Below are 27,156 nucleotides of genomic sequence, written 5' to 3'. Positions count from 1 at the left end.
TTCCTATTTTCTTGCATCACTCACTTTGGAAGGGAAGACAGTGGGAAAGGGACCTCTTATAATTCGGGGTGGGGAGCCGAACAAATGGTTATCGCTGCAAATAGGAAAATGAAACACACGCACATGCGTCATATATTCCTTTGTTTTATCATTAAATGAGGACAGGACAAAGCATGCGCTAAGGGCATATTTGTGCATCCACTCACATACGCAAATTTTCACTAATAGCATTACTCAAAGGGGAAAATTGCTACTGCGGAAAAGAAACACGGAATGTTTGGAAGCTGTGTAAAAAAAAAAAAAATGTGAACTTTTTCTCCAACGCAGTTTTAAAAATTATTATAATTCTGATTTGATGGATAAAGGCATATACCTTACACTACGTATGACTCATTTTTATGTCCCTCTCCAAGTGAAAGATTTTTTTTTTTTTTTTTTTTTTTTTTTTTAAGTTGCGCTTATTGGTACAAGCGCGGTAAGAAAAATGTGCCTAACGCAGTTGGCCCGTTTCCCTCTTCACATTTTTGCCATTCGAATTTTTTTGTTTTCTTTTTTGTTTATTTTTCTACCAAATTCCTGTACTCACCCATTTGTTGACAAATGACACTTTTCCTTTTTTTTTTTTTTTTTTTTTTTTTTTTTCCTGTGTATGTTCCACCAGCACAGAGGTGTTACATCAGCTGTACCCTTTTTGGGACTTTTTAATTTCCACTCCCTTTGTTCTTAACTCTCTCTCCCCGTTTGTAGTTTTGCCTCGAAAAGTGTTCTACATGAAAAGGCATACGCGGCTGTATTCCCTTTTGTCATGTGAATAACTTGATACATTTTTCGGCTAAGTATCCTGCTCGACAAGTTTGTGTGTCGACGGGTGGCACTGCACACGTGGATCAGCGGAACAACTGGCAGATGAAGTAGGGAAGTAGGTGAAGCGGCTCTAAACATGACCCAGTAGCGACACATGTGGTAGTAAAATCAAATTTTGCCATCCACCTGAAACAACCATAACTACTGCTACAGGCGAAATATGGGGAACGCGTTGCGGAAGGGCAAAGATGCCCAGGGGGTGTTCGGAAAAATCCCGAATAACATCTACGCCGTGTTTTCAATTCATGGCGAAGACAGCTCACTAAGGAATAAACCTGCAGATGGAGGAGTAGAAGAATGTACATCCACAAAGAGGGAAGATAAAAAAAAAAAAAATAATTTCCTTTTAAGAGCTATAAGAGACATGACGAAAGGGGAAAAGACGCTACTTGTGATCGCCTTTGCATTTTTAGCTATCAATGCATACACAAACTTGAATTACCCGAAGATTATGGGAGAGTGTGTCGAGACGGTGAATCTCGCAGAGGGAGGTGTAAGTGCAGTTAACGGGGTTAATGGAGGTGACAGCGTGGGTGGATGCAACATTGGAGCACCCACCAAGTGCAACTTCCTCGTGACCTTCTTGCAGAAGATTAAAATTTTAAACAATTTGTTTTTAGGCACTCAACAGAGAGGCGCACATGCCGTTTTGTGCTTCTTACCGTACTTCATCTGCGGAGGCGTGGCGTCCTACTTCAGAATATACTTCACAAACAAGTGCATTAAGAAGGTGGAGAATCGACTGAAAAAACGAGTGCACAAAACGATCATTACACAAAACAGTGAAAAATTTAAATCGCACAAATCACCAGATTATCTAATCAACTGTGTTTTTAACGAAATAAAATTCTCTGCAAAACATTTGATTACGTCTATCACACAAATGATGCGTTATGGTAATTCCATCCTTGGTGGAAGTATCTCCATGATATGCATATCTCCTTATCTAACCAAATTGTGTATCTTGGTTGTGCCCACGTATGGGTTTCTCGTCCTTCTCATTTTGAGAAAGCTCAAAAGTATTAAAATGAAGACATCCAATTCTGAAGAAAAGCAAATGGCTAGATTGTCAGATATTTTACAAAAAAAAAATGTCATTTCATTTTTTGGAAATGATTATTATGAAAATAGCTTTTTTTGTAAAAACTTAAAATATATGAACAGACTAAATGACAGTTACACAAATTGGGAATCCTTATTCTATTCCTTTCTCAATATAGGAAGCAATATTGTTATATGCTCTATCCTGTGCTTTGGAAGAAGTGAACTGAATAAGAAGAATATGACCCATGGACAGCTCGTTTCCTTTATTGCCTTCTCCAGTATGTTAGGGCTAGGTATTGTGGGCATGCTAAAATTGAAAAAGGATCTCGGTGTTCTCCAACTAAGTTTACAAAAGATTTACGAAATTGTGGACTTCACTCCGATGGGGAATAACCAACAGGATGAAAGAATGCCCCTACAGAGGGGAAATGTTTTAATCCATATGGAAAGCCCAATAGAAAGAGACCCACCTCCCACCATTGGTGATGTGAATGGAGGAGATGATTCCCCTGTACTTGTTGATCAGTGTCCAAGAAATCTCCGCGGAAGCCTCAAATTCGAAAATGTCAATTTCGCCTACAACGCATTCGATCCCAGCAAGAGAAAGGATGTTCTAAAAAACATAAACCTAGAAATAAAAGAAAAAGAAAAGGTAGCCATCATAGGGAAAAGCGGATCAGGAAAGTCAACCCTGTGGAAGCTCCTCACCATGGAGTATGAGTACCAAGGAAATATATACATTGACACATATAACTTAAAAAATATAAACAAAACTTATTTTAAAAAATTCATTATATCCGTTAGTGAGCAGGACTCCTCTGTCCTGAATAGGTCTCTGTATGAAAATTTAATTTATGCCTTGTTACCTGTAAAAATTGAGGATCAGTGGGAGTTGCCAAAGGTTATCACCATGGGAGATGATCAGTTGCCTTCGGGAAACGCAAAGAGCATTTGTAGTGATCAGTCCAGATACAATGATAAGTCGAGTAGCCCAAAAGAAGGAGAGGACACATCAAATGAAAAGCTAGACAAAGCTCCCCACACCCAAGGCCAAAATTGCAATACGTACAACACACGCCTGGGTGAAGGCAAAATAACTCCAATCACTGAGGAAGCCCAGCTGAACGATCAAGTGAATTACGCTCTTCTACATGAATACGGGCAAGATAAATTAAACCTCATAAACGAAACATTAAATGAATTGTGTGAACAGTTGGATTTGACACATTTCATACGCTCCCTGCCAGTTGACATTCATTCAAGTATCCAAAACAGTGCCATGTCATCAGGACAGAGACAAAGAATATCTATCATTCGATCTTTAATAAAAGACACACCAATTTATGTCTTCGATGAAATCACTTCATTTTTAGATGAGTCCAATGAAGAAAAAGTATACAACCTAATTAATACCATAATACCTAATAAGACAATCATTTACGTTACTCACTCAGTGAATATATTGCACCAGATGGATAAAATAATTATCGTTGATCAAGGAAAAATATGTTCCATTGGAACCTTCAGTCAGATTAAGAATGATCCCCTCTTCTTGGACATCTTCTCCCACTCGAAGATGGCGTCTAGATAATTGTGTTAAGAGACACAGTTCTCATATGAAGTGTAATTATAAATGATTATCTCTGTAGCGAGACGGCAGTGTGCACCCCGACGGAAAGGGTAAACAGTTGATAAAAGTTGTCATATATATCTCCATTTGGATGACCACATATCTCATTCGAAGTTATGAATTTTTTTTTTTTTTATTCTCCCCCTTTGCCCCAATTCGAATACACGCAAAGATCTGTGTGTTTGTTTTTTTTTTTTTTTTTTTTTTTTTTTTTTCGCTAATCCATCCTAATATGTCATTTTTCATCACCATACAGTATGAATTAAAAACTTCTATTCCTTTTTGTACTTTAAAAAGAAGGACCTCCTGGAAGCATCGGACTTACCTGAGATGGTACAAAGCTTGAGCATGCCAGCCCATAATTTGTGCCATCAGTAGAGCACAAGAGGAATTCATATCCTGTGGAAATTTCTATGCATACTTTGCAATCATAACTATATGTGCAGGGATCAAAAGAGAAAAAAAGCGCTGCTCTGGGGAAAAGAACAATGGACCCCCCCCCCTCTCTAACCCTATGGTGTAGCGATCTTTACCTAGCAAATACACTCTCACGGAAAATCTTTACCTCTTGGCTCGAATGCAGTGTTGAAAAGTATCTAATTATCCTTCCACGTACCTTCTCTACTTGTAAGCAACTGCTCTATAGTGTATAGTAAAAAAAAAAAAAAAAAAAATGCTTCAACGTAATTGTGCAGTTGACCGAAGCTCACTTCGGATAATCAGTTTTGTGCCACACATAGCGTGAGCTGCTCAAAATAGGAGTGCGTAAGTATGCACGGTTAGTACATGAACACACACAGGCGGAGGTGCGCCATTATGGCTCAGGCCAAAAGGGGGGCAAAACCTCGTGCTATCTTATGCAAAGTGTGGCTAAATAGAGCGATATAGTGTGCCTTGCACACATCTATCCTCACATCGCCTCGGATGAAAAGTTAAAGGCGTGTTAGCATATCGGGGGCAGGAAGTGGAAAAGGTACCAGAGCAAAGGGAGAAAAAGAAGGTGGAATAATCATAGTACTCTACCGCAAGGGCAACAGGTTATAATGGGTGTGTTATAAAAAGAATACCTCCCATCTTAAACAGTGCATCTTTTCCCTTCCAAACCGTTTGTCCACCTTTTAATACGTTCCGTCCTAAAAGTCGTAACAGTCATCTGTCTTCTCCATCCATACATTCTCCATCTCCCTCGGAGTACCATACGTATCGCTGGTGGCCTCATACACTCGACCTTCAAATATAACCCGTTCACCCTTGCTGTAGACATTATTCATGTAGCCCAGAGCACCACACACATACTTATCGTAATCACACGATCCTTTTAACTTCCAGTCAGTTATATTTGCCGTGGGCATTAAATCCGAATTCAACATGTTTTGAAAGACATATCCACTTAATTTCACTAACGAACCTCCTTCATCCATGTACTCATGATTTAAGTCCCAATCGTCTATAAAGGTGCAATTATACAGATTTAAATTATACACCTTACGTGAATTTTTTACTATATTTTTTTTCTTCCTAATTAGGGGGTGCTCTATTGATGCTATATTTTCCACAGTTTCTTCGTCTCCGAAACGTTCTAAGTTTTTATCTTCTCTTACTTTTTCTAACATGAGTTCATCCTGGAGATCATCATTCCCTTCGTCCTCACGGTCATCCTCTTCACTGTTCATCTGGAGAAGGCTTAGATCTGTTTCCTCCTGCGTACTTCCCCTCTCTGGAATTATAACAGCTGCTGCCTTTTTCACTTCACTCGATTCGCCCGGCAATTCTATTGAGACAGACAAATCCGATGGGCTCTCCCTTTGACTGTGTATACTCCCTTTATATGAAGTGGATTTATCACCCTGATCCTCACTGCTCCGCATATGAATATTCATACTAGGATCCTCATTACTTAGTCCCTCTATAAAATTTTTACTCCATTCCGAATTTTCTAAATTTACACTGCTGATCAAGTCATCCCACAAAGTTTCCGCGTTTTCCTCTTCGTAACTGCTATCACTCATACTTTTGGATGAAGATCTTTCATATTCCCTCTTACCTTTGGGATGAGTATAACTGCTCTCCTTTTCATTTCCCTCCGTTTGATGTACTTCATAGGTAGGGTTAGATATTATTTTTATGTTTATGGTTTCACGAATAGGGTACGGCAAGGGCCTGTTCTCCTTTGGAGTTTCGTTTGAGGAATTGTCTCCAGAGTCGCTGCTAAGTGTACTACCACTATTGGATACAACGCTTGATGCACCTTCAGAATTGTTTCTTCCATTCGACCTTTCCTCTTCATTGTTACCCCTTTTATTAGCACTGTCTAATCGGGATCTTTCCTCAATGGGGGATCCCTCCATAGTAGTGACGCCCCTACTGGTATCACTTTTCTGCACGAGGGGTACTGAGTTCCCTTCTCCTTTAGGCTCGTCCTTACTTTTCACTGTATTTTTTTCCGTGCCCTTGGAGTCATTCGCCTTGCTGGGAATGATGGCCTCCTCCCCTGCGTCAGTTTCCTTCCCCTTATCCATTTGAACACCACTGCTATTGCTACTGTTGCTGTTGCTGCCATTCCTGCTGGCTGCTGATGTTGATGCTGATTTTACTTCTCCCTCCTCTGCTACTGCCTGTTCTGCTGTTATTTCCGCTGTTGTTGCTCCCGCTGTTGTTGCTCCCGCTGTTGTTGCTCCCGCTGTTGTTGCTCCCGCTGTTGTTGCTCCCGCTGTTGTTGCTCCCGCTGCCGTTCCTTTTGTTGGCGTTGTACTTATGTCGCTGTTGCTTCTGCTAGTGTTATTGCTACTGATGCTACCACTACTGCTATCAGCGCTGGTTGGTGTACCCTTAGTGTGAACCTTCTCCTCCGAATGCTTTCTCTCGGTGCTCTTGGAAGTGCCCTGTTTGCTATCCTCACTCTTAGCAGTTACCTTTTCCTGGGGGGTCCAATTCTTTTCAACTCCAGACCTTTCCTTTGCATCATTTGCTGGATTACTATTCAGTGTACCATCGATGCCACTGGGGCTATTATTTGGATGCTTCTTTGTAGTGGATTTTTCCTGGCGGTGGCTTCTGTCATGTTTGTCTAATGTGCCCTTGACCCTCTCCTCTTTCGCAGTGTCTTTTTTAACGGTGTCCTTTTTGTCATATTTCCTATCGTTCTTATTAGCTGCCTTCTTCTCGTCCTTATTCTGTTCCTTTTTATGGTCCTTCTTCTCTTGAACCTTCTTCCCTTTCTTTTTCTCTTCCTTCTGCCCTTTCTTTTTCTCTTCCTTCTTCCCTTTCTTTTTCTCTTCATTCTGCCCTTCTTTTTTCTCTTCCTTCTTTACTTCCTTCTTTTCATCATTCTTTATTTCCTTCTTTTCATCCTTCTTTACTTCCTTCTTTTCATCCTTCTTTACTTCCTTCTTTTCATCATTCTTTACTTCCTTCTTTTCATCATTCTTTATTTCCTTCTTTTCATCATTCTTTATTTCCTTCTTTTCATCCTTCTTTATTTCCTTCTTTTCATCCTTCTTTACTTCCTTCTTTTCATCATTCTTTATTTCCTTCTTTTCATCCTTCTTTATTTCCTTCTTTTCATCCTTCTTTACTTCCTTCTTTTCATCATTCTTTATTTCCTTCTTTTCATCCTTCTTTACTTCCTTCTTTTCATCCTTCTTTACTTCCTTCTTTTCATCATTCTTTATTTCCTTCTTTTCATCCTTCTTTACTTCCTTCTTTTCATCCTTCTTTACTTCCTTCTTTTCATCATTCTTTATTTCCTTCTTTTCATCCTTCTTTATTTCCTTCTTTTCATCATTCTTTACTTCCTTCTTTTCATCATTCTTTATTTCCTTCTTTTCATCCTTCTTTACTTCCTTCTTTACTTCCTTCTTTTCATCCTTCTTTACTTCCTTCTTTTCATCATTCTTTATTTCCTTCTTTTCATCCTTCTTTACTTCCTTCTTTTCATCCTTCTTTACTTCCTTCTTTTCATCATTCTTTATTTCCTTCTTTTCATCCTTCTTTATTTCCTTCTTTTCATCCTTCTTTACTTCCTTCTTTTCATCATTCTTTATTTCCTTCTTTTCATCCTTCTTTACTTCCTTCTTTTCATCCTTCTTTACTTCCTTCTTTTCATCCTTCTTTTCTTCCTTCTTTTCATCCTTCTTTTCATCCTTCTTTTCATCCTTCTTTATTTCCTTCCTGATGCCCTTTAGCTTTTCCTCATCGCTGTTACCTAGTGCACCTTTGATACTCCCCTCTTGGACGGCGACCTTTTTGCTGTCCTTTGGTGGTTTCTGTCCGCTACTCTGTGCTGGATTCGTCCTATTCCCCATGTCTATCGCACCACTAGAATCGGTTTCTCCACTATTTGCCGATTTCTTATCAGCGGGTTTTCTTAGGGCATTCCCTTCATTGACATCCCCTGAATCGCCTAGAGAATTATTCTTCACCTTTGAATCCACTGTGGCGGTAGTACCGCTTCTCTGGTTGGAGTTCAGCATATTATCCATGTTAGTTTTTTCTTGATCTTCCTTCTTGCTACTAGATATTGGTGGCTTTGTCATGACTACATCGCTTTTGCTCTTAACTTGGACATCCCCCTTATTATCAGGTTTGCCATTTTCCCCTGTTTTGTTAGATGAATCCGAATTATCAATGGAAGCATCCCTTTTGTTGTTTACAGAATTGTCTCCTTCCTTGTTACTATAATTAATCGCCTTATCTACGTTAACCTGGCTACTTCCGTCTAACCCCTTATACGAGGGGACATTCGCCGCTGTATTCAATAAGTCGTTGCTTATGGAATTATCTTTGCCAGATGCATCCAAGCTGCTGCTACTGCTGTTGTATGTAGAACGCACATTATCCAATGAGTTATCAAGAGGTAGGTCATCCTGAATACTTCCTAACACGTTTTCCCCATCATTTAAAGAATCTACCGCAGCCTTGCCAAATGAATCATCTCTTCTATCATCTGACTGGTTATGATCACCGATAAATAAATCACTTACGTCATCGTTATCGATGTTATCCGTAAACAAATAATCAATGGAACTAGGAGGTTGATCGGCCTGGGTAGAATCCATCAAATTGCCCCCCTCATTGTTGAATAAATTATTGACTGAACCACGACCAACGTCACCTAGGACGACATTCATCAAGCGTTCGGTACTGTCTTCGCTAAGGAGATCGTCGGTAAAATCGTCCACCAAGTCATCCTCCTCATCGCCGAACAAATCATCGGCGGAATCACTATCTAAATCATCATCGCCAAACAAATTGTCGATGGAGTCATGATCTAAGTCAACACCCGTGTTTGGGAAACCATAGCTTTTATCCATGCCCTCTTCAAAATTGGTCTGTTGAACCTTGTTGTATGTGGCCTTTTCTCCCGGTAATTCCCCCTCAATACCGCTCCCTTTAACATCATTTTTACTTTCAACAAAAAGCGAATTTTGTTGTTCTCCACTTTCTGTAGTCTCAGTGCTGTAGTTACTCTGAAGTTGTGCCCTCTGAGGATTACTATCACCTACAATTTTTTTTTCAGTGCTAGGTGATATACTTTTCTGTGAGCGCTGGACATTATTTCCGTCTTTAGCCTCTGCAGTAGTAGTGAGTGAAGAATCTCCTCCTAAATGTTCATTATAATTATTGTAATCTGAATATACAGAACTGTCTCTGCGCACTTCACCGGGTTGCATTGCAGCATATGATTCATTGCTTAAATTGTTATTATACTTCCGTTTATTTCTGTGAGGAAGGCTATTTGGCCTTAAATTTAAATTGCCATTTTCTCCACTATTATCCCTAGTCACATGGTCAGAAAAATGATCATTCACAGCACTTAGACTTAATGAGTACGCAGCGTTAAGGATCAGAGGGTAGGTAAATATTGCTACGAAGCTTTTCTTCATTGTAGCGACTATTGGAAAAGCTTCTCAAAACAGGTGTTAAATTTGTATGGAAAAAATGTATGTTTTTATTTTATTATTTTGTTTTTTCTCTCAAGGGTGTGAAAACCGTTAAACATGGCCTTAAGGGTTTGCTAATTATTTTTGTTTGCGGTTTGAGTCAAAAATGGGTGAAAAAAAAGTGGAAAACAAAGTGGAAATTTAAGGTAAAAAAAAAAAAAAAAAAAGACATCAAAAAAAAAAAAAAAAGAGATACAAATGCATAGACACGCGTGTGTACCTATGTGTGGGCGGGTTGTAAATGAAACAAGATTAAAACAGAAAAAGCATTTCTCACGTGAGAGTAGATTAAATTTATATTTATGTTCGTGATAGATAAGTAGATACATATCTTTTAAGTGATACTTTCTTTTGCATCAATTTTATTAATAATGTTCTTTTTAAATCACTTTCTAAATATATATTTGTGAATTAACTTTCAAAAAATGAAACATTTCGCACACATCGATTTTTACGTTTTTCTGCATATATTTTTTTTTTTTTTTTTTCTGTTTTGCGTTGCACATTTATGGCTAGCCGCCTAGTTCCCGGTAAAAAAGTGCAGCTATTTTCTGACTCGTTCATACTTTTAATAGATTAATGTATGCACGGTGAGAACAACGATCAACCTACACGAGCTGTTGTTCAGGCAAAATGTGTGGCGACCACTATCTTGGAGCTCGACTAGCCATTTTTTTTACAACATTTTTTTAAGAGAATTTTTTTTTTTTTTTTATCACCACATTTTCTATAATATGTGATTTAATAAAAAAAAAAAAATCAAAAGGTGCTAGCCAAACGGTCAATCTCAAAACGAATGAGATAAGCTTTGTAAAAATGAGAGTGAACTAAAATACAAACGTTTGGGTAGATAAGTATTTCGTGTATGCACAGTTGGCTCTTTAGATTAACGATAATTACATCTAACTTGGGCGAGGAATAATAACTCCCGAAAAAAAAGGCTACTCCCCTTTTCTGCATCCTACACAAGGATACTTCTGTTTTGTATTTTCACAATTGCCTCATTAATTTTCTCAAAAAGGTGATGCGAAATTTTGGACGAATTTTCCGTCATATTTAATATCGAAGCAATCTCCATAGATATGCCATATAACTTGTGAAATGCTACGCACTTCCCACTTGATGTAACGGCGACAACAAAAATATTTTCAACTAACTCTTCTTCCACCTTAGACATATCGTACACATATTTGTTGTTTATTTCTCCTATGGAGACACATATGGGTACATTTTCGTACGGAAAATCCGTTTTTTGATTTTCAACTATTTCGATTTGGTAGTCTGCACATTTTGTATGGTGAAAGGTGTTCGATTCGTCAATTTTCCTTTTGGGTTTTACAACGGGGACAACGGTATCCTTCAGAGCTACATAAATGGCCATACTGATGATGTCCAATAGTCCTCCTCCGGCATTTAAAACCATAACGCTTATGTCAACTCCCCAAACAAACTTGGATGGTAAAATGCACAATTTTTTCCGATCAATATTATTTTTTAAACATAAGTCGTAAATAATTGACGACATAATTTGTAAATGATCTTTTTTTATTCTATTTGCAGCTACCGATGCGGGGCAATCTATCTGCAGATTGATAACCCCTTCGTCCGGTGCGTCTAAACTCGGTGTTAAAAGGGATAACTTAATCCCGCAAATTACATTGTTCTCTTCATTCATGACGCTGCTGCTGCCATCTGCTGATACCAAAATGTTCTTATTTATTTCGATGGTTCTGTACGTCGACAGGGTTCTTCCATCCACTCTAATGTTGGAGTTGATGCTGTTCTCAATGTACTTTAGCGAACTCATTTTAGCGCAATCTTGGGTTACGCCCTTTGGAGAGAGGTCCAGGGGAGGAGTGAACTAGGGGTACCTCTACGTGGCTGATTTTCTCTATACCTTTAATTATGTTTACCCCCCTTTGAGAAACTGCTGGGGCGAGTGAATGTACGCACAGGGCGGAAGAGTAGTGCAGGCAAAAAGAAGGAGAAATGAATGGATACACTAAAATATATATATATATATATATATATATATATATATATATATATATATATATATATATATATATATTTATTCGCCAGTTCACCTATTTGTCCGTTTGACACATGCCCATATAAAACAAGGTGCCCACAAAGGAACGATCGAAACCACCGGACGAGTGTCTCCCCTGCCTATAACGGAACTTTGCTCAGTAGCTGTCACTATAATACTTTTGGTAATCTCCCATTTCCTTCTTCACGTCACTTATCTTCTTGGTTTTGTTAAAACATATGAATGAATTGATGTAGTAAAAGTTGATGATGTAATTTTTGTTCTTGTTCCATATGTGATATAAAAGAAGAAGCAATATGACAATTATTATTATCATTTTATATTTCTTGGCAAAGTGATAACAACTTTTTCTTGGCCGTCCTTTTTGTTCGTTCTGGATCTAACTTGATTGCACATTTCAGGGTATTCTATGCTTGCTTCTTATGCACAACGTATGGAAGGGGGAGCGGTAATGTTCGGATGTGCCATTTCATGTTCATTTCTGTTTGTGAGAGGCTTACGGGCGTTTCGCTCTAAAACTTGGCAACCTGTTTTATGCCTTCTTGGATGATGTCACCAAATGGGGGTAAATTCTCTCGCCTTTACACGAATATGCCAAAAAGGTTTGCCCGGAAAAAGGAACATGACCATGGGGTATACAAGGGAAAAAAAAAAAAAAATAATAAAATGAAAAATAATCGCCAAAATGCGTTGATTTCCTTTTGCCTTTTTTTTTTTTTTTTTTTTTTTTTTCCCTTGGTGTATTATATAGTAATGTAAACCCCATTTAAAGGTTACTCTATTTTCTCACAAGATTGGCATTACCGCTTCGGTGTCGTTAACAAGCGGCCTGGAAAAAAGATGCCCCCCAAAGGTGCCACCCAAAAAAAGAGAAAACGGCGCCGTCGTATTTTCTTCTCGTGGTGCGAATACAAATGGGTCCCAGTGGATGGCGTCATACGAAGATTAGATAAAGCACGTCGTGTTTGATGGCCCTACGCTCAACGTTTTTTTTAACTTCGCCTCATCCGCAGTTGGCGCGGATACATCATGCCAAACGGCTTAGTTCATGTGAAGAGCCGACGAGGAATTAAAAAGGAAAATAATATTCTCTTCAATAATCAGCTCCAAATTTTAAAATCTTATTTTGCGCCACGTTGCTATAGATTGTTACAAAAAAAAAAAAAAAAAAAAAAGCAGAGAAAAAAGTAAAAAAAAAAAAAAAAATAGATAATATAATAATCTCCACCTTGGTTGTATTTTGAATTTTTTTTTTGCAGCCATTTGGAGAAGGGTATTTTTTTACCAATTTTTGGTTAGCTGCGAGTGCCCACAACATACAGTTGCTAACATTTCCCCCCCGTTCAGTTGCACTGGCCTATTCACGCGCCTTTGACTTCCCTTCATAACAAAGGGGGAAACCCGAAGAGGAAGAATCCACCACAATTGGCGCTAATAGGGACAGGGGGTAACAAAAGAGGCATACAAAGTACATGGAGATTTATGCCGCGTTGTTCTCCCCCATTTTGCTTCTGTGCCAACGCGAAGAATTTTTTTTTTGAGGGGGAGGTTTCTCTGAGCGCGCTAGTAAAAAAAGCATCGTGACGCATAGGCACGTGAATTTATGTACCCACAGAAGACTTGCACAAAATGAGCGGTGGCGCGGTAGACAACGTGGAGGAGAAGGCAGAAGTGGAAGTGGCTCCGCAGGTAACAGAACAGGAGCCGAAGGAGGAAAAGAAAAAGAAGAAAAAAAAGGTGAAAAATGACAAAGGGGAAAAAGATGTCCTCAACAAAAAGGAGAAGAAAAAGGAGAAGAAAAAGGAGAAGAAAAAGAAGAAACAAAAGGAGAAATCCCCCCAAAATGGGAAAGCGAAAACCACGGGGGGGGGAAAGAAGCTCAGAAAGAGGGACGCGCTGGAGGAGGCTAGTGATTCGCTAAGTGACGAAAGCGATGGTGATAGTGACATGGAGAGTCTGGAAAACTTCTGCAAGCAGAACGATCTGAGCGAGCCCAGCTCAGAAGAGCATGAATCGGTGGATGTGGCTGATAAAGATAACCACGAAAATGAAGGAAAGCTCATTGATATAGTATACGTAGAGGCGTACCTCAATTCCTTAAGCAAGAAGACAAGGTTGAGCAAGGTGGTGAAGCTGCTCTCCATGTTTCGGGATGCCCTGAACATGTTCGTGGATGATGAGGTGGAGGACGGCATGCCGAAGAAGGGAGAAATAAATGGCGAAGCAGTTCAAGGGGAGAAGCAGAAAAAAGGCTCAAAAGGGGGTAAAAAAGGAGGAAAGAAACGAGGATCAAATAAGGAGGGCAAGCAAAGCAGAACAAAGTATTCGATGAATGTGGATACATCCATTTTCACCGTCTTCAACGTGTTGTACAACGTGGACTCCCTTTTCTACAACATGACGAACGAAGGGTCACGCGAGCTGAGGATATGGAGCTTGGAGTGTATCAGAAATAATGAAATATATCAGGAGGATAGTACTCTCCAGAAGGAGTGCGACATGGAAGATGAGAAAATAGTGGACAATGTGAAGACCGCGAAAAATATGGAAAGCGCACAAAGTATGCAGATTTTACAAAATATGCCAAATTATAAGCACCTGGAAAAGTACAAAAAGTTGATTGTCCATTTTTTTAAGTATCTCCTAACTCGAATGAAAAAACTAAGCAACAGTGATATCTGTTCAGGGATCATCAAAATTTTGAAAAAAAAAAGCATCCTAAGATGGATAGTAATACTAAACATGGGAAAAGTTTTTTTAAAAAGAATGTGTACAATGTTTATCCTGTCGAAGAAGAACGACATCTACTTCTTCCTCTTCCTGTTAATACAAAATATGGTTCAGCTATACAATGAGAAGAAAAAAATTTTATATAACAACAAGAGCGTTGCCAATGGCAATTTTAAGGAAAAAGAGCATATTAAAAATACCTACCAATTGGAGAAGTTACTCTTCGAGGTGTACCAATATCTGATGCATAGATACTTGATCCATTACGGAAGTAACTACCATAACATTCTCCTTTTGAATCATATGAATTTTAAAGAGAATTGCCTCATCGAGTTGTTCACGCTGCTTTCCCATGATGTGGCCTATACCATCACCTTTAGATATGTACAAATCATCATGCAGAAAATCAGGGAGGGTTTTAAAGTCACCTACGAGGATGGTAAGAAGGGAAATCTGCGCACAGGAGATGAACAAAACAAGCGAAGAAGCCGAGATGAAGGCAAGAAAAACAAATCAAAAGTTAATCTCCTCGACTTCAAAACTTTCCACCTCCACAGCAGTTACATGATCCTCCTACTTAGATTTTTAATTAAAATTATCAAAACCTGTCAAAATTTGGATATCCTTACATATGGGGTGACGGTATTAATAATTGCCATTTTGAAAACCAAAATTAATAACATGAAATATGTGCCTATAAATTTACAATTACTTCACTTGCTAATTCGAATAATGGAAGACAAGAAAAAATACATTCCCCTATTTTCGTATTTTACGTGCATCATGAATGGGTTAATATCTTATCAGCATGTCAGGACGATTTCCAAAAATCAAAAAATCAGATTAACTATCGAAAATTTCGATATCAACACTTCCCTCGAAATTGAAGAAAAATTAATTTCAGATTTTTCTATAGCTCACCAAGTATATGACAAATTATATGCCCTTTTATGTGACTATGTTGGACTGATGGTACATCATATTTCCTTTCCAGAGTTTTTTGTCGCAATAGAATCGTTCCTGAAAAAATACTTCTCCGAGTGTAAAGTACATGCATTCAAAATGAAAATTAAAAACCTTCTTGTCTTGGCAAAAAATTCCATTGAAATTATCCAGAAGAAGAGAAAAAATAGAAATATCTACAACATGCATGATAAAATGATTTTCCTCGGAAATGAAAACTTGCCCTTATCTGCACATAGACAGTCCGTTCTCGAGAACTATGAAAATAGCTGCTTGGTAAAAGTGAAGGCCAGAATTAGTGGGCTTGAAAATATTAAACGGGACAACGATAAGGGGGATGATGAGGACGATGATGAAGAAGAGGAGGGGGATGAGGAGGATGAGGACCATCAGGAGGAACTTCCTTCTGAGCGATCGCCCAAAAAAAGGAAACGCGAAGATGAACATGCTCCCAGCAGTAGCAGCAAGAAGAAGAAAAAAAACAAAAGCAACAACAACAACAAGGACAAGGACAAGAACAAGAAGAACGACAACAAACCTACTGAGGAGGCTAAAAGCCCCTCCAGAGAGGATGAAGTGGAGGTTTTCTCCATGTCCAGTGAAGATGAACCGGAAAATGGAGAGGAAGACGCCTAAGCGCAGTATACCTCAAAAAATAAAATCAAAATAACCCCCAAACCATGCACACAATAACGGGACACCTGCTCTTAACCAAGCTGCGAAATGTAAAAGGGGGATCATCTAGAGTTAACCCCATTTCGGGTAGCCCAAAATATGTGGCTCTTTTTTTATAGTCTATATTTTAACAAGGTATAATTTTTTATTTTTTTTAATTAACATTTTCCATTTTTTCAAATTAACATTTTTTATTTTTTCAAATTAACACTTTTCATTTTTTTTTCAATATTTGCCCCCATTTGCTTGCTTTTTCCTTCTTCCTTTCGAGTCGGCTACATCGATTTTATTCATGTACCCATTTGACCCCTTCGTTTGAACATTAACACAAATGTAACTTCCCATCCACTACCGTCTTAAGTGAACAAAGTGAAACTCCATTATAGTGGAGCAAATTTACACGTCATGTGTGGAGTAGGGCCATGGCCCTTTTTTAAGGGACTACTTCCAAAGTCAGTAGAAAAAAACTTATCATTTTTAATCTTACGCACAGACTATTCAACAAATTTATTTGGAGTAAATGTTTTGCTTCGCCAAAGAAAAGAGGAGAAACTCACTCGTATTAAAATACGCCTCCTTCAGTGTGGCAACCCTCTCGTTGTATCCCATCCACACATATTTCATCAACACCAGAAGGGATCAGCACGCATGCTGAGGAATTTATCCCGCGTGAAACATACCGCGGTGTGAAGAACTCTTACCACCCTCTCTGAGAGGTGAGATAAAAAAAAAAAAAAAAGAAAAAACAACTGATAATGGTTTAGTTGATACTCATAATGGACACAAAAATGGATTGCACTTTTTCGAAAAAAAAAAACAAAAAAAGGAAATCAAATGTGACGGTGAAAAGAATGACAAAAAAAAGGAAATCAAATGACGGTGGAAAGAATGACAAAAAAAAAAAAAAAAAAAAAAAGAACAATCAAGCAGCGCAGAGACAACTGTGCACCATGTGCTCCACTAATTCCCCATGCCGATGTTCAAATCTATTATAACCCCCTTTCGACTGGAGGAAGACGTTTCTATGTTGATGTCTATATCGCCCTTCTTCACCTTCGAGAGGTTTTTCCTGCACGATTCTTTTTTGGGACTCTTATCCGCGACACTTTCTGAAGGATATTTGGAGAGTGCACCATTGTTACTCGGGTTGTTCATGTAATGACACCCGTGTGTGTATCCCTCTTTCGTTAAATTCCGTTTCATGTTTGGGTAGTATGCCTGTGGGGGAAGGAAGGGCGTATTGTAACCCATTCCACTGCCCATCGGGTAGTTATTATAAAACGGCTCGTTCGTTTCATGGTTCCTCCTATACATCGCTTTGGGGTCATGCGAGGGGTTAACACCTCCATACGTCAGAGAATTTGTTCCTGTATAGTTCGACTGTCCATAGAGACCATATGGAATGTTACCATCTTCGAACATGAGGTTGTTCCTTCCATGCATATTATGTTGCTGCATGGTTAAATTTGGAAGCTCTCTATTATACGTGTTTGTGCTGAACCCATTTGCGTCCATGGAGTTGCGGTGGTTGTATCCAAACCCGTCCATTGGTGAATATTCTCCATATCTGTTGTTGTTCATTTTGTCTTCTTCTTTGGGTAGACTTGGACTTTTATGGTGAGAGTCACTACGGGGGGTAAACTCGGAGAAGCTATCATACATCAGAGGGGGAATGATCTGATGAATTTCTAAATTATCCTTCTGGTTCTTCAATATATTGTAAGTTTTGGAATGGACAGAAGTTTCTCCCTCCACTGGGTTTATATTAGATAGATTATTTGGGGTGATTTTTGTGTCTTCTACGCTGCACTTTGCACTTTCCTCTTTGAAAATTAGATTGGCGGTTGGGACGTTCTTGAGGAGCTCTGTATCTTCCAATGGAACATCTGCTATATCGCTTCGGCAATGATTGCACTCGCACGGGTTATATTGGGTCTACGTAAAATGGAAAAATTGGGTGAAATGAACAGTGCATGTATGAGCGAAGTCTTTTCCGAGTTCATCACCTTTTAGCCACTGCTAATGTTCTAATTTTGTGGATCACCCATGTGGGGCTCATTTTTTGTGTCATACCTCTTCCAAATAGGCGATGCTGTTTTTTAGGTTGTCGTATATATTCTGTGCGAGGACTCTCTTCAACTCGGGATCCTCAAACTGTTCTTGCTTCGTGATTTTGTGATATGACTCGGAAAAGTGTATAAAATTGGTGTCACAGCCTTAGATAAGGGTGGGAACAATAGATGGACGTGTGCGTAAATGGGGGTAAGCAAATATGTGGATATTTACAGCTTCAAAATCGAGCTCCCTCAAAAGACGTTCTGCAGCATTTCAATGTAGACCACTCTCGCAACGTACAAAATTGAAAAAAAAAAAAAGTCTAACTTTAATTTTTTCGCACTATAGAACGTACAACGGAAAGCATAAAAAAAAGAAAAGAAAAGAAAAGAAAAGCAAAAAAAAAAAAAGGGAGTAAAAATTGTTACAAAACAGTGTGGAGATAAATTAAATAAAAAAATGTTAAATGTGAAGAGGACAATCAAATTACAACGTACACAAATTAAAAAAAGTGGTAAAGGGAAATTATACAATAAGCTCAATTGAAATATATGGAAAAAATGTAGCTAGCGAAAAAAAAAAATAAAAAAAGGTAAAACAAATTTCCTAAGTTGTGTGCAATATTTTGTAGATGAAGGTAATTTTTTTTTTTTTTCTTCGCTTTTTCCATTTTTTCACCTGAACGTTCAGGCATTAAAATAGGTATGTACTCCGGCAAGCTGTCCACTGAAAAAAAAAAAAAAAAAAAAAAAAAAATAGATATGGCGTATGCCCCCAGGTTAAGAATATATGGGATTCACACTATCATAACGCATCAAGGTTGGAAGCTTCCATTCTACTGTTGCAGAAAAATCTCTTCATTCTAACTGATCAGAAAAAAGGCATACACACGGTACAGTGGGGGAGCTAACTACTAAGCTGCTTATAAAAAAAAAAAAAAAAAAAACGTTATGTTCAGAACAGAAATAGTTATGCTCCACAGATCAAACACGGTGCTAAACAAAAATTACATATATCTTAAAGTTGCAAATGGACGGTGAATATGGTATGTTGACCAATAAGTAGCACTGCTGATTGATCAGTAAAATAGGCACATGCACAAAACGTGAAACAAAAAGGCAAACTTGAATGACTAACTGGTAGCAACTAAGTGGAAAAATAAAAATTTGTTTGTCATTAAAATATCAAACCTATTTAACCATTATTTAATAAAACCAGAAAACCGAAAAGCACACTTGCTTTGACAATTTCAAAATTCCCCAACGGTTTATACACACATGTGTTTGCTCTTTTTGGCTGTTTTTTTTTTTTTTTTTTTTTTTTTTTAATTATTGTAGAATAAAATAGCCTTTTTTCGCTTGAATGGTCAGACGAATTTTACGACAAGTGGGGCTTGCTCCTATGGCCAAATAATGCGCTCCTAGTTTGGTAAAATGGAAAAAAAAGGAGAGGACAACTTCGTCCCCAACTTTTGCCCACGTTCTACATGAACAGAGTTATGCATTGCAGCTTTTCCTCTTCATGTTTTGAAGTAAAAGGCATACAAAAGTGTCTGTCAATTTTGAGGGTACATATAGTGAGTAGCATTTTTGCACACACACGCGTTAAGCGAAACCCCGAGTGTTACGCAGCAAAATAGCTGCAGTGGAGATTCACATTGATAAGCTTCATCCAAATGGATCACGTACCTGTCAGACATTTCTTCATTTTGTATAACCCATGGAGCAAAAAAAATATATGGTTTCATATAAGGGTGTGATAGCGGGGCAAATCGCCAAAAAACTCACGTACATTCACATATATATGTACACACATATATCTATGTGCACACCCAGCTGAGCGAATAAGGAGAAGGGGACGCTAAATTATGGAGTTGTACCTCCGATTACTTCTGTCAAAATTGTACAGATAATAATTAGAAAAAAAGTTGTCGAAAAATTTTTGAGAGGTCCATTTTTTGGACTTATATTTTATTGTAAAGGGTTCTTCCCCTTTCCCGGATGGAGAATTCATGTCCAAGTTACCTTTGCAGTGTTTCACTTTCTTCCTGAACATGTGTTTTTTTATTTTATTTTCAAAAAAGTCTGAGTCGTAGTAGAATGTACTGGATGGTCTAGGTACATTAAAAAGGAGGGCTTCCTTTGTTAGTTTTTCCTTCTGCCTTCCTGCATAAACTATTACGTCTTGGTCCACACTAACATCATCATATTTTACAATAAGCGCCTTATGCGGGGAGGAATGCTCCTCATTTAGGGACAACTTTTTATACTTCACATCCTGGTGTAACGTGTACCTCTCCGCCATTGATGTGGCAAAGTGCTTTACGTCATTCAGATTCATCTCTTTGCCAGGATCGGGAGTAGGGCAGAAGCAGTACTCATAAATGTACATGTCTTCACTTTTGTCCTTATACATTTTGTTCTCATCAATGTACCATAATATTTCTTCCAATAGCAGGGGGTCCAGAAACATATTACATTCTAGGTTGGTAAAATATTTCCACTGTTTTTTCAGAGAGTCAAGAACAAAGGTCCATTCTTGGTAATCAATTTTGTGGTACAAATTCTGTATATATTTTCCTACGTACAAATCGTACAAAATTTTGTTTCTAAATCTGTCTTCATTGGTTACGTAATTGTTGTATACATCGAGGGTGAAGACTTCTTCTAAATGTACTTCCTTAATGCTAGTCCCAAATATAGTAAAGGGGTTATAATTTTGCTGTTTCAGTAGGAGTTTTTTTAAATTTTCTTCATTGCTCCATTTTGGTTTTTCAATTAATTTAATTTTTTTTTCATAACGGCTAGTTTCTTTTAAGTGCACTTCTGTGCTATGCTTATCTAGCGATTTGATGTTTAAGTTTTCCATTTTCTGGTTAATTTCGAGTACCTCCTTTTGTAGCTCATCTGAGCCGTTCATGTCGTTATTAGTAGTAGGTTCCATTTTATCGTAGAGCCCACTCACATACTTGAGGTACTTTTTCTTTATAGATGGTATCATAATTTCTAGAATTATTTTGTTTATATGTATATCCCTGAGGGATGCATCGGGAGAGGTATTTTTTTCTTTCTTCACTTTCTCAAATTTGGATCTTCTATATTCGTCTAACATTGGCTTGATACAATTTTGAAAAAAAATAGAATTTTCCGTCAGCTCTTCGTCGCATATTAGACAGAAGAGGAATTCTTCTTTTTTTTCGTGCTTCATGAAGAGGGATAAAAAAATATCAAAGTTTCTATCCGTGTTTTTTTCCCCTACGTCTATCAGTCGTTTGTGCTTGTTCATGGGTTTTTCTTCCTTTTCCTCTTTATCGGTTTTATGTTTCCTCGGGGAGTTCACTCGTTCCTCATAATCAGGTTTGCTTTGTTCCATGCCCATAATGGGCGTCCTTCTCTCCTCTCTTATTCCCTCCTCATCTGTGTCACATCTGTTCAATTCATCCAGGCTGCTTAACCTTTTCAGGAGTCTCTCTTGGGATGTCGTTATTCCGAACTGTTTGGTGAGTTTTCTGTTCATTTTGTTCTCCTTCCAATTGCATCTTTGCAAAGCGGCTTTGACTTTGCTTGTAGCACCTTCCCAAATTTGTAGTGAGGAATTTTCCGAGGACTTAAAATTATCCATTTCAAAATTGAAGAGAAGTTCTTTCTTGGAGATGGGCAATTTGCCTATGGCTTCCTCTTCTATGCGTTCTTCCTTTGTGTATATTTTTTTCCTCTTTGCATATACGTTTATTGTGGTGGTCGTGTGTGGCTGTGCTTCTTGGGTTGTCCTTTTTTTGCACGCCTCTTGAACGTGATCAAAAAATTTGGCACCTTTATAGATGAAGGCGAAGGGGTTTTTGATGCTCAGGGGGGGCCACCTGTAGAAACGATTCGAAAAGCGCCTGCGTAGTTGATCGCAGCTACCTCCGTTGTTGCTTCTATCATTGTTTCCGTAGCTGCATTTATGGATTCCCTTGTATATTCCTTCTTGGGGAGCGCCATTCGGCTGGTCATAGCTCGAGAAGGTTTTTGGGTAGCTACTCGAATGTCCCGAGTTTTTCTCTCCATCATGAGTGCAAAATGGTTCATGCATTTTTAAAGGGAGGCTCAATATATCCTCCTCATGAGAGTTTCTGAGAGAATCACTTACCTCAAATTGAATCCTTTCGTTGTATATGCTTGTTTTGGGGGTTCCCTTTTCCGTCTGTCTACCAACCATGTGTCCGTTTGGTTTTTCCAAGGGGAGAGTGCACGTGTGGCTATTAGGCTCCTTTGGCTTCATAAGGATCGTAGGTTTGTGGAGGAAGTTGTTGTAATCACCGTTGAGGTGATTCCAATTGGCGTGGTCTCCCCCGACATGAACAACGGTGAACTCGGAATCATCCAAGTTCTCCCCGTTAGAAGCGCGCAGACTCAAATTGACCACATCGTCAAAACTATCAGCTATAGTCCTATTCGAGTAGGTCATCTTTTCGTCATTCTCCACTATCGTTTCATTAGAACTCGCATTATTATGCATATCACTTGTCTTTACCACTTGGTCCCGCTCATAATGTTTGTGTTTATTGAGATATATGAAGGGAGAGAAGGAATCATCCTCGTGCTTCATCGTTAGGGGATCACGCGTATTGTCGTAACACTTACTTTTTTCATTTGTCCATTCGTCCACTTGATCTGTCTGATTCATCTGATATTCCTGTTTTTTGTTTCTTCCCTTGTCTTGTTCAACTTGTCCCACTTGGCTCACTTCGTAATTGACGTTGATCCCACATCGGGGGGCAATTTCATTTTCTCTACCTACCAGGTTGTTCTTCCCTCCACAGTTGGCACTAACGCAGCTGCTGAGGCTGTTGACTCTGTTGACGATGCTTTTGCCATGTTTGGTACATTTCGAGACGGGGTCACCCGCCCCCTTGGGCCTACAGAGATCCTTATCATTACCCTCAGTTTTGTTGTTTTTCTGCTGATGGATAGATAGGCATTGCGAAACTTCATACTTCCTCTTTCCGTTTTTTTTTCCTTCCCTTTCACTCCCCTTGGTTTTCCACACCTTGCTCGTTGCCTTTTTTCCTCCCTCATAAAATTCCGTCTTTGTGTATGCTCGTCTTTTTTCATTCCACTTGTTCACCCGTTCGTAATATTTTCTGTAATCGAACGCTGCTAATTTATTATCCCTTTTGAACTCTTCTTTTTTTTTTTTTTTTTTTTTTCTCTTTTTGTACCTTTGCCTTGGGCTCCCACATGGACTTACGCTACAAGATTTGCGTGTATGCATATTCTCCCTAGCCGCTGCATCCTCACCATCAGCGACGTTCAACACACACACTCCCTCACTTGTCTGTGTTGCGTTCGCACTTATGGTGGGGTCATCATCCATCGGGAAATTATGTCTTACTTCGATAAGGAGTTATTCCTTTTTCTGTGTGCCTCCTATATGTGCGTGCACACGTGTACGTATGTGCATATATACATAGGTTGGTTCACTGTTCCGTTTCTTCCTCGGCCTGGTGAACATGAGTAAAGTAATGGAGGGGGAAACGAGAGGCTTCTCTCTCATGAAGTGAATGGCCATACGAATCTTTGAGGAGCGTAGAGGTAGGGAGTAGTACACGTAACATTCACAATTGCTTATCCCTTACACTGTTCAAGCCACTCTTGGTTAATTTTCACACATCCCCTTCTGCTACGCTTTATTGTATTTTGACCACCGGAATGGTGTATGTACAGACGACGTGGCTATCTGGGTATTACTTCCCATCACCGGTATGGCTGCTTATCCCCCAACGGGGCTCTACACATATATGAGTGCGCACCCCACTTTTCGGGGCAAACAACTTCCCGATTTGAATGAAGAAGGGCATATTCGTTTAGCCCCGGTTAACACAAAAGAAGCGGCGGTTGACAAAAATGAAGACCAAAATGGGGGTAAAAAAAAAAAAAAAAAAAAAAAAAAAATGATAAAATGGTGATAAAAATAAACATTCTGAGGTGAGAAAGGGGGAATGCTCACTTCCTTCCATTGAGAGATGGCATATTTTAAAACAAATGGAAGGCTATGAAGGGGGAGCCATTTCCCAAGGGGAGGAATGCGCAACGGGGCTGATGCTGACCCACTAAGGAATGACCCAAGGTCCCCATTCAAGGGAGTATGCACGGAGGTATGCAACCGTGCCAACAGACACATGCAACCTTCACACATAGGTTATGCTTATCTGAATAGGCAAATAGGCGAGCTCACATAAAAAGAGTATAAACCACTGGTGACAAAAAAAAAAAAAAAAAAAAAAAAAAGAAAAAAACGCAATCCACACATATGTCTACGTGTGCACATTTGATAAGCGTTAACATATGATAATTTTTTTCGTAACGGTCCACACAGGTGGAAAGTAAGTTATGAAGCTGTCCTAGGGGTGTGTATATGTATGGGGGGCTCCCTGTTATGTCAGCTGTCAATGCTAAGTTTATTTTGGTTGGACTCGTTCCCCGAATGGGGGGTATTGTCCCCGTTGGGGCTGCGTTCACCGTGTTCATCAGTTTGGTTATTCTGCCCGGGTTCTTCCGGTTTGCCCTCTTGCCCATTCTCCTGATCTTCCGCCAATTTGGGATTGTCCAATGGCAACCCGGTGTCCATCTTGCGCACTTCTTCAGCGAAAAACAAACGCTCAAAGTCGTCGTACATTCGGAGCTCCTCGAAATCAAAGCGGTTCAGGAAGACCTGCCTCTGCTCCCACAGGTTTTTATAACTGGGGTTATTGTACCCGTGGACCAAATAATAGTCCTTGCCCTTGATGGATATATTTTCCAGATTTTTCAGCTTGTCCTGGATATACTCAAAGTCTTCCTTCGAGGGGTACTTAAGCTTCTCCAAATTGTAATCCTTGTCGCTACCCTCCGCGAGGAGGTGATGGTTGGCCTTCAAAATGGCTAGCCACTCCTCGTCGTAGCATATGTATAACTGCTTGCGCTCTGCAGTGGCGTCTTCCTCCACAGTTGTATTTTCCTGCGCGGTGTTTTCCTGCTCGGTGTTTCCCTGAGCGGTGTTTCCCTGAGCGGTGTTTCCCTGAGCGGTGTTTTCTTGAGCGTTGCTTTCCCCTGGGGTGTTCTCCTTAGGGGCTTCTTCCTCTGTCGGCACATCTTCCCCCTTTGGTGCCTCCTTCCCTGTAGATGCCTGCCCACCCTCCTGGGCATCCTTGCGCTGCACATCCTCCACATGTTGTAGGAGCTTCTCATAGTCGTCATTGAAAAACTGGCTCTTCCCCTCTGTCTCGTTAGCAGAAGACTTTGGCAAGTGATCAAACGACAGGTATGGAATGTTGTTCCTTTTCTCAATGTTTAAAATCTGAATGAAATGCTTTCTGGGTTCCGCTTTGTCCAGAGAAAGAAATCGAGTATAGTTCTTTTTATCACTATGTAAAAAAATGGCAGAGTATTTTACGTGTAAATGAGAAGAAAACCAAAAATAGGGTTTTAATTTATTTAGTAAAAATTCAGTATGTGGATTTCCAAGTGTATTATTATATATGTCTGACTGAAAATGGAATTTTCTCCTAAGGAGCTCATTCATGTCTCCATGCTTCTCAATATTGTTTGGCCAATCATGTGTTATAACAATATCTACTTTGTCCTTTACGAGTTTTAATTTTTCAATTTCATACTTTCTAATGTGATAGGAACTCACCTTACTGATTTCATCATATGGATAATGTTCATTGTACCTTTTGTAAAAATTATATTTTTTGTAAATACCACTAAGACTGCAAATTCGAAAATCATTTATATTATGTATATTTGAATATCCAAGGAAATATATATTTGGTGCTACCCATCCTCCGTAGTACAGTTGCTTCAATACATTTACCGCTTCATGATTTCCTCCTATAAATATGGTTAACACTTTGGCTTTCTTTTTCCCTGTGAAATAATCCCTGAAATCATTTTCCTCCTTCTTGTATTTATTTGGAACATTCAAACAATCATTGTCCACTCCGTATCGTACGCATTCGAAATCTCCGCAACAGATTAGCAGGTCCACCTTGAAGTTATTGTCTTGCTCCAACTTTTCTATAGTCGCGTAAATGAAATTCAACTCTCCGTGCGTACACCCCACCACGGCTATAATCATTTTGTCTTTCCTTAAGGTGTGTGATCGCGCGGAAAAGTGACTACCTATATACGTACTTGTATGCGTACGCCCGTGCCGACTTATCTTCCTTTACGTTACCAACACAAGCGTGCTTCCTCCCTTCGGATGACGAGGGAAAAAGCCAATTTCCGCGGGGGCTTCGCAAACCCAACCACACGTGGCACACGGAACTGGCTATGTAGTGCCGAGTTTTAAAAAAAAAAAAAAAAAAAGAGAGAGCAGCTTTTTTTATCCGTAGGCTAACAAGTCCACCATTGAGAAAAACACTCAACTGACATAAACTGGGACAGTAATGTATATACTTATATACTGCGGAGAAGTACGTTTGTTCCGCGTAGTGTGCCTTATATTGCCACATACATATAGATGCTCATAATAAAAAAAAAAGGGATAGCATATATAATGTTAGAATATTCCCGGACCCATTTTCGAAATTCCTCTTATTCTAGTACATTTTTTTTTTTTCTAAAACTTTTAAGGAGCCAGTAGATCACACGGGGATTGCGTCGCGGTGCGGTTATGCTAGAAGCTTGAACGACACCCCCACCTTGCAGCTCTGCTATAAAGTTTCACCGCCCCCAACATATGGAATTATAATCCCATAAGATAACTAATTTGCCACGGCGAAAAGGAAAACACAAAAGAGCAGAGAAGGCCAAATCCACCTACGTAAAAAAAAAAAAAAAAAAAATTGTATGCGTAAAGATACACCAGCCTAGCATACTTGTTAACAGCTACAAAATGCTTACATTTGATCAGAAAAAAAAAAAAAAATTATTCGTGTAAAAAAGATACGAGGAGATCGCTCTTCCGACGTGTATGTGTTCAACCCTCTTCACCCTTCGCTAACAAAAAAAATATTGTGAAGGGACAAAACGGAAGGGTAACAACCCTGTGGACATTAAGCCAGTTACCATAAGGGGAAGTGTTACCCAGCTTTGTTTTATCCCCACCTGGGGACAATTTTTTTTTTTTTTTTTTTTTTACTGTTGCAGGATTTCCTAATACACTCCAAGAGCATATTTTCCACAAGAGGGTAATAAAAATTGCAGCGTGTTTATCTACCCAGGGTAGTT

The 27,156-nt window shown here is 39.1% G+C and overlaps 8 protein-coding genes across 8 annotated transcripts; 2 read left to right on the top strand and 6 right to left on the bottom strand.

Moving 5' to 3' along the window:
* Window positions 1-1,024: 1,024 nt before the first annotated feature.
* Window positions 1,025-3,499, top strand: PKNH_1261500 (ABC transporter B family member 5, putative; the record flags this gene model as incomplete). The annotated part of the gene is made up of 1 exon (XM_002259916.1): window positions 1,025-3,499. One exon carries the CDS (start codon window positions 1,025-1,027, stop codon window positions 3,497-3,499), a length of 2,475 nt encoding a protein of 824 aa, XP_002259952.1.
* Window positions 3,500-4,671: 1,172 nt separating this feature from the next.
* On the bottom strand, window positions 4,672-9,423 carry PKNH_1261400 (secreted ookinete protein, putative; the record flags this gene model as incomplete). The annotated part of the gene is made up of 1 exon (XM_002259915.1): window positions 4,672-9,423. One exon carries the CDS (start codon window positions 9,421-9,423, stop codon window positions 4,672-4,674), a length of 4,752 nt encoding a protein of 1,583 aa, XP_002259951.1.
* A 1,018-nt stretch (window positions 9,424-10,441) lies between these two features.
* PKNH_1261300 (exosome complex component RRP42, putative) lies at window positions 10,442-11,287 on the bottom strand (the record flags this gene model as incomplete). The annotated part of the gene is made up of 1 exon (XM_002259914.1): window positions 10,442-11,287. The coding sequence occupies one exon, from the start codon at window positions 11,285-11,287 to the stop codon at window positions 10,442-10,444; it is 846 nt and encodes a 281-aa protein (XP_002259950.1).
* Window positions 11,288-11,669: 382 nt separating this feature from the next.
* On the bottom strand, window positions 11,670-11,849 carry PKNH_1261200 (conserved Plasmodium protein, unknown function; the record flags this gene model as incomplete). The annotated part of the gene is made up of 1 exon (XM_039114200.1): window positions 11,670-11,849. One exon carries the CDS (start codon window positions 11,847-11,849, stop codon window positions 11,670-11,672), a length of 180 nt encoding a protein of 59 aa, XP_038969847.1.
* Window positions 11,850-13,162: 1,313 nt separating this feature from the next.
* On the top strand, window positions 13,163-15,862 carry PKNH_1261100 (nucleolar complex protein 2, putative; the record flags this gene model as incomplete). Its single annotated transcript, XM_002259913.1, has 1 exon — window positions 13,163-15,862. The coding sequence occupies one exon, from the start codon at window positions 13,163-13,165 to the stop codon at window positions 15,860-15,862; it is 2,700 nt and encodes an 899-aa protein (XP_002259949.1).
* Window positions 15,863-16,861: 999 nt separating this feature from the next.
* Window positions 16,862-18,650, bottom strand: PKNH_1261000 (conserved Plasmodium protein, unknown function; the record flags this gene model as incomplete). Its single annotated transcript, XM_039114199.1, has 3 exons — window positions 16,862-17,836; window positions 17,975-18,117; window positions 18,635-18,650. 3 exons carry the CDS (start codon window positions 18,648-18,650, stop codon window positions 16,862-16,864), a joined length of 1,134 nt encoding a protein of 377 aa, XP_038969846.1.
* A 1,166-nt stretch (window positions 18,651-19,816) lies between these two features.
* On the bottom strand, window positions 19,817-23,314 carry PKNH_1260900 (conserved Plasmodium protein, unknown function; the record flags this gene model as incomplete). Its single annotated transcript, XM_002259911.1, has 1 exon — window positions 19,817-23,314. The coding sequence occupies one exon, from the start codon at window positions 23,312-23,314 to the stop codon at window positions 19,817-19,819; it is 3,498 nt and encodes a 1,165-aa protein (XP_002259947.1).
* Window positions 23,315-24,379: 1,065 nt separating this feature from the next.
* PKNH_1260800 (RNA lariat debranching enzyme, putative) lies at window positions 24,380-26,059 on the bottom strand (the record flags this gene model as incomplete). Its single annotated transcript, XM_002259910.1, has 1 exon — window positions 24,380-26,059. The coding sequence occupies one exon, from the start codon at window positions 26,057-26,059 to the stop codon at window positions 24,380-24,382; it is 1,680 nt and encodes a 559-aa protein (XP_002259946.1).
* Window positions 26,060-27,156: the final 1,097 nt, after the last annotated feature.

The sequence above is a fragment of the Plasmodium knowlesi genome (genome assembly GCF_000006355.2).
Source record: "Plasmodium knowlesi strain H genome assembly, chromosome: 12".
NCBI lineage: Eukaryota > Apicomplexa > Aconoidasida > Haemosporida > Plasmodiidae > Plasmodium > Plasmodium knowlesi.
This window is presented reverse-complemented; position numbering and strand designations above follow the sequence as displayed.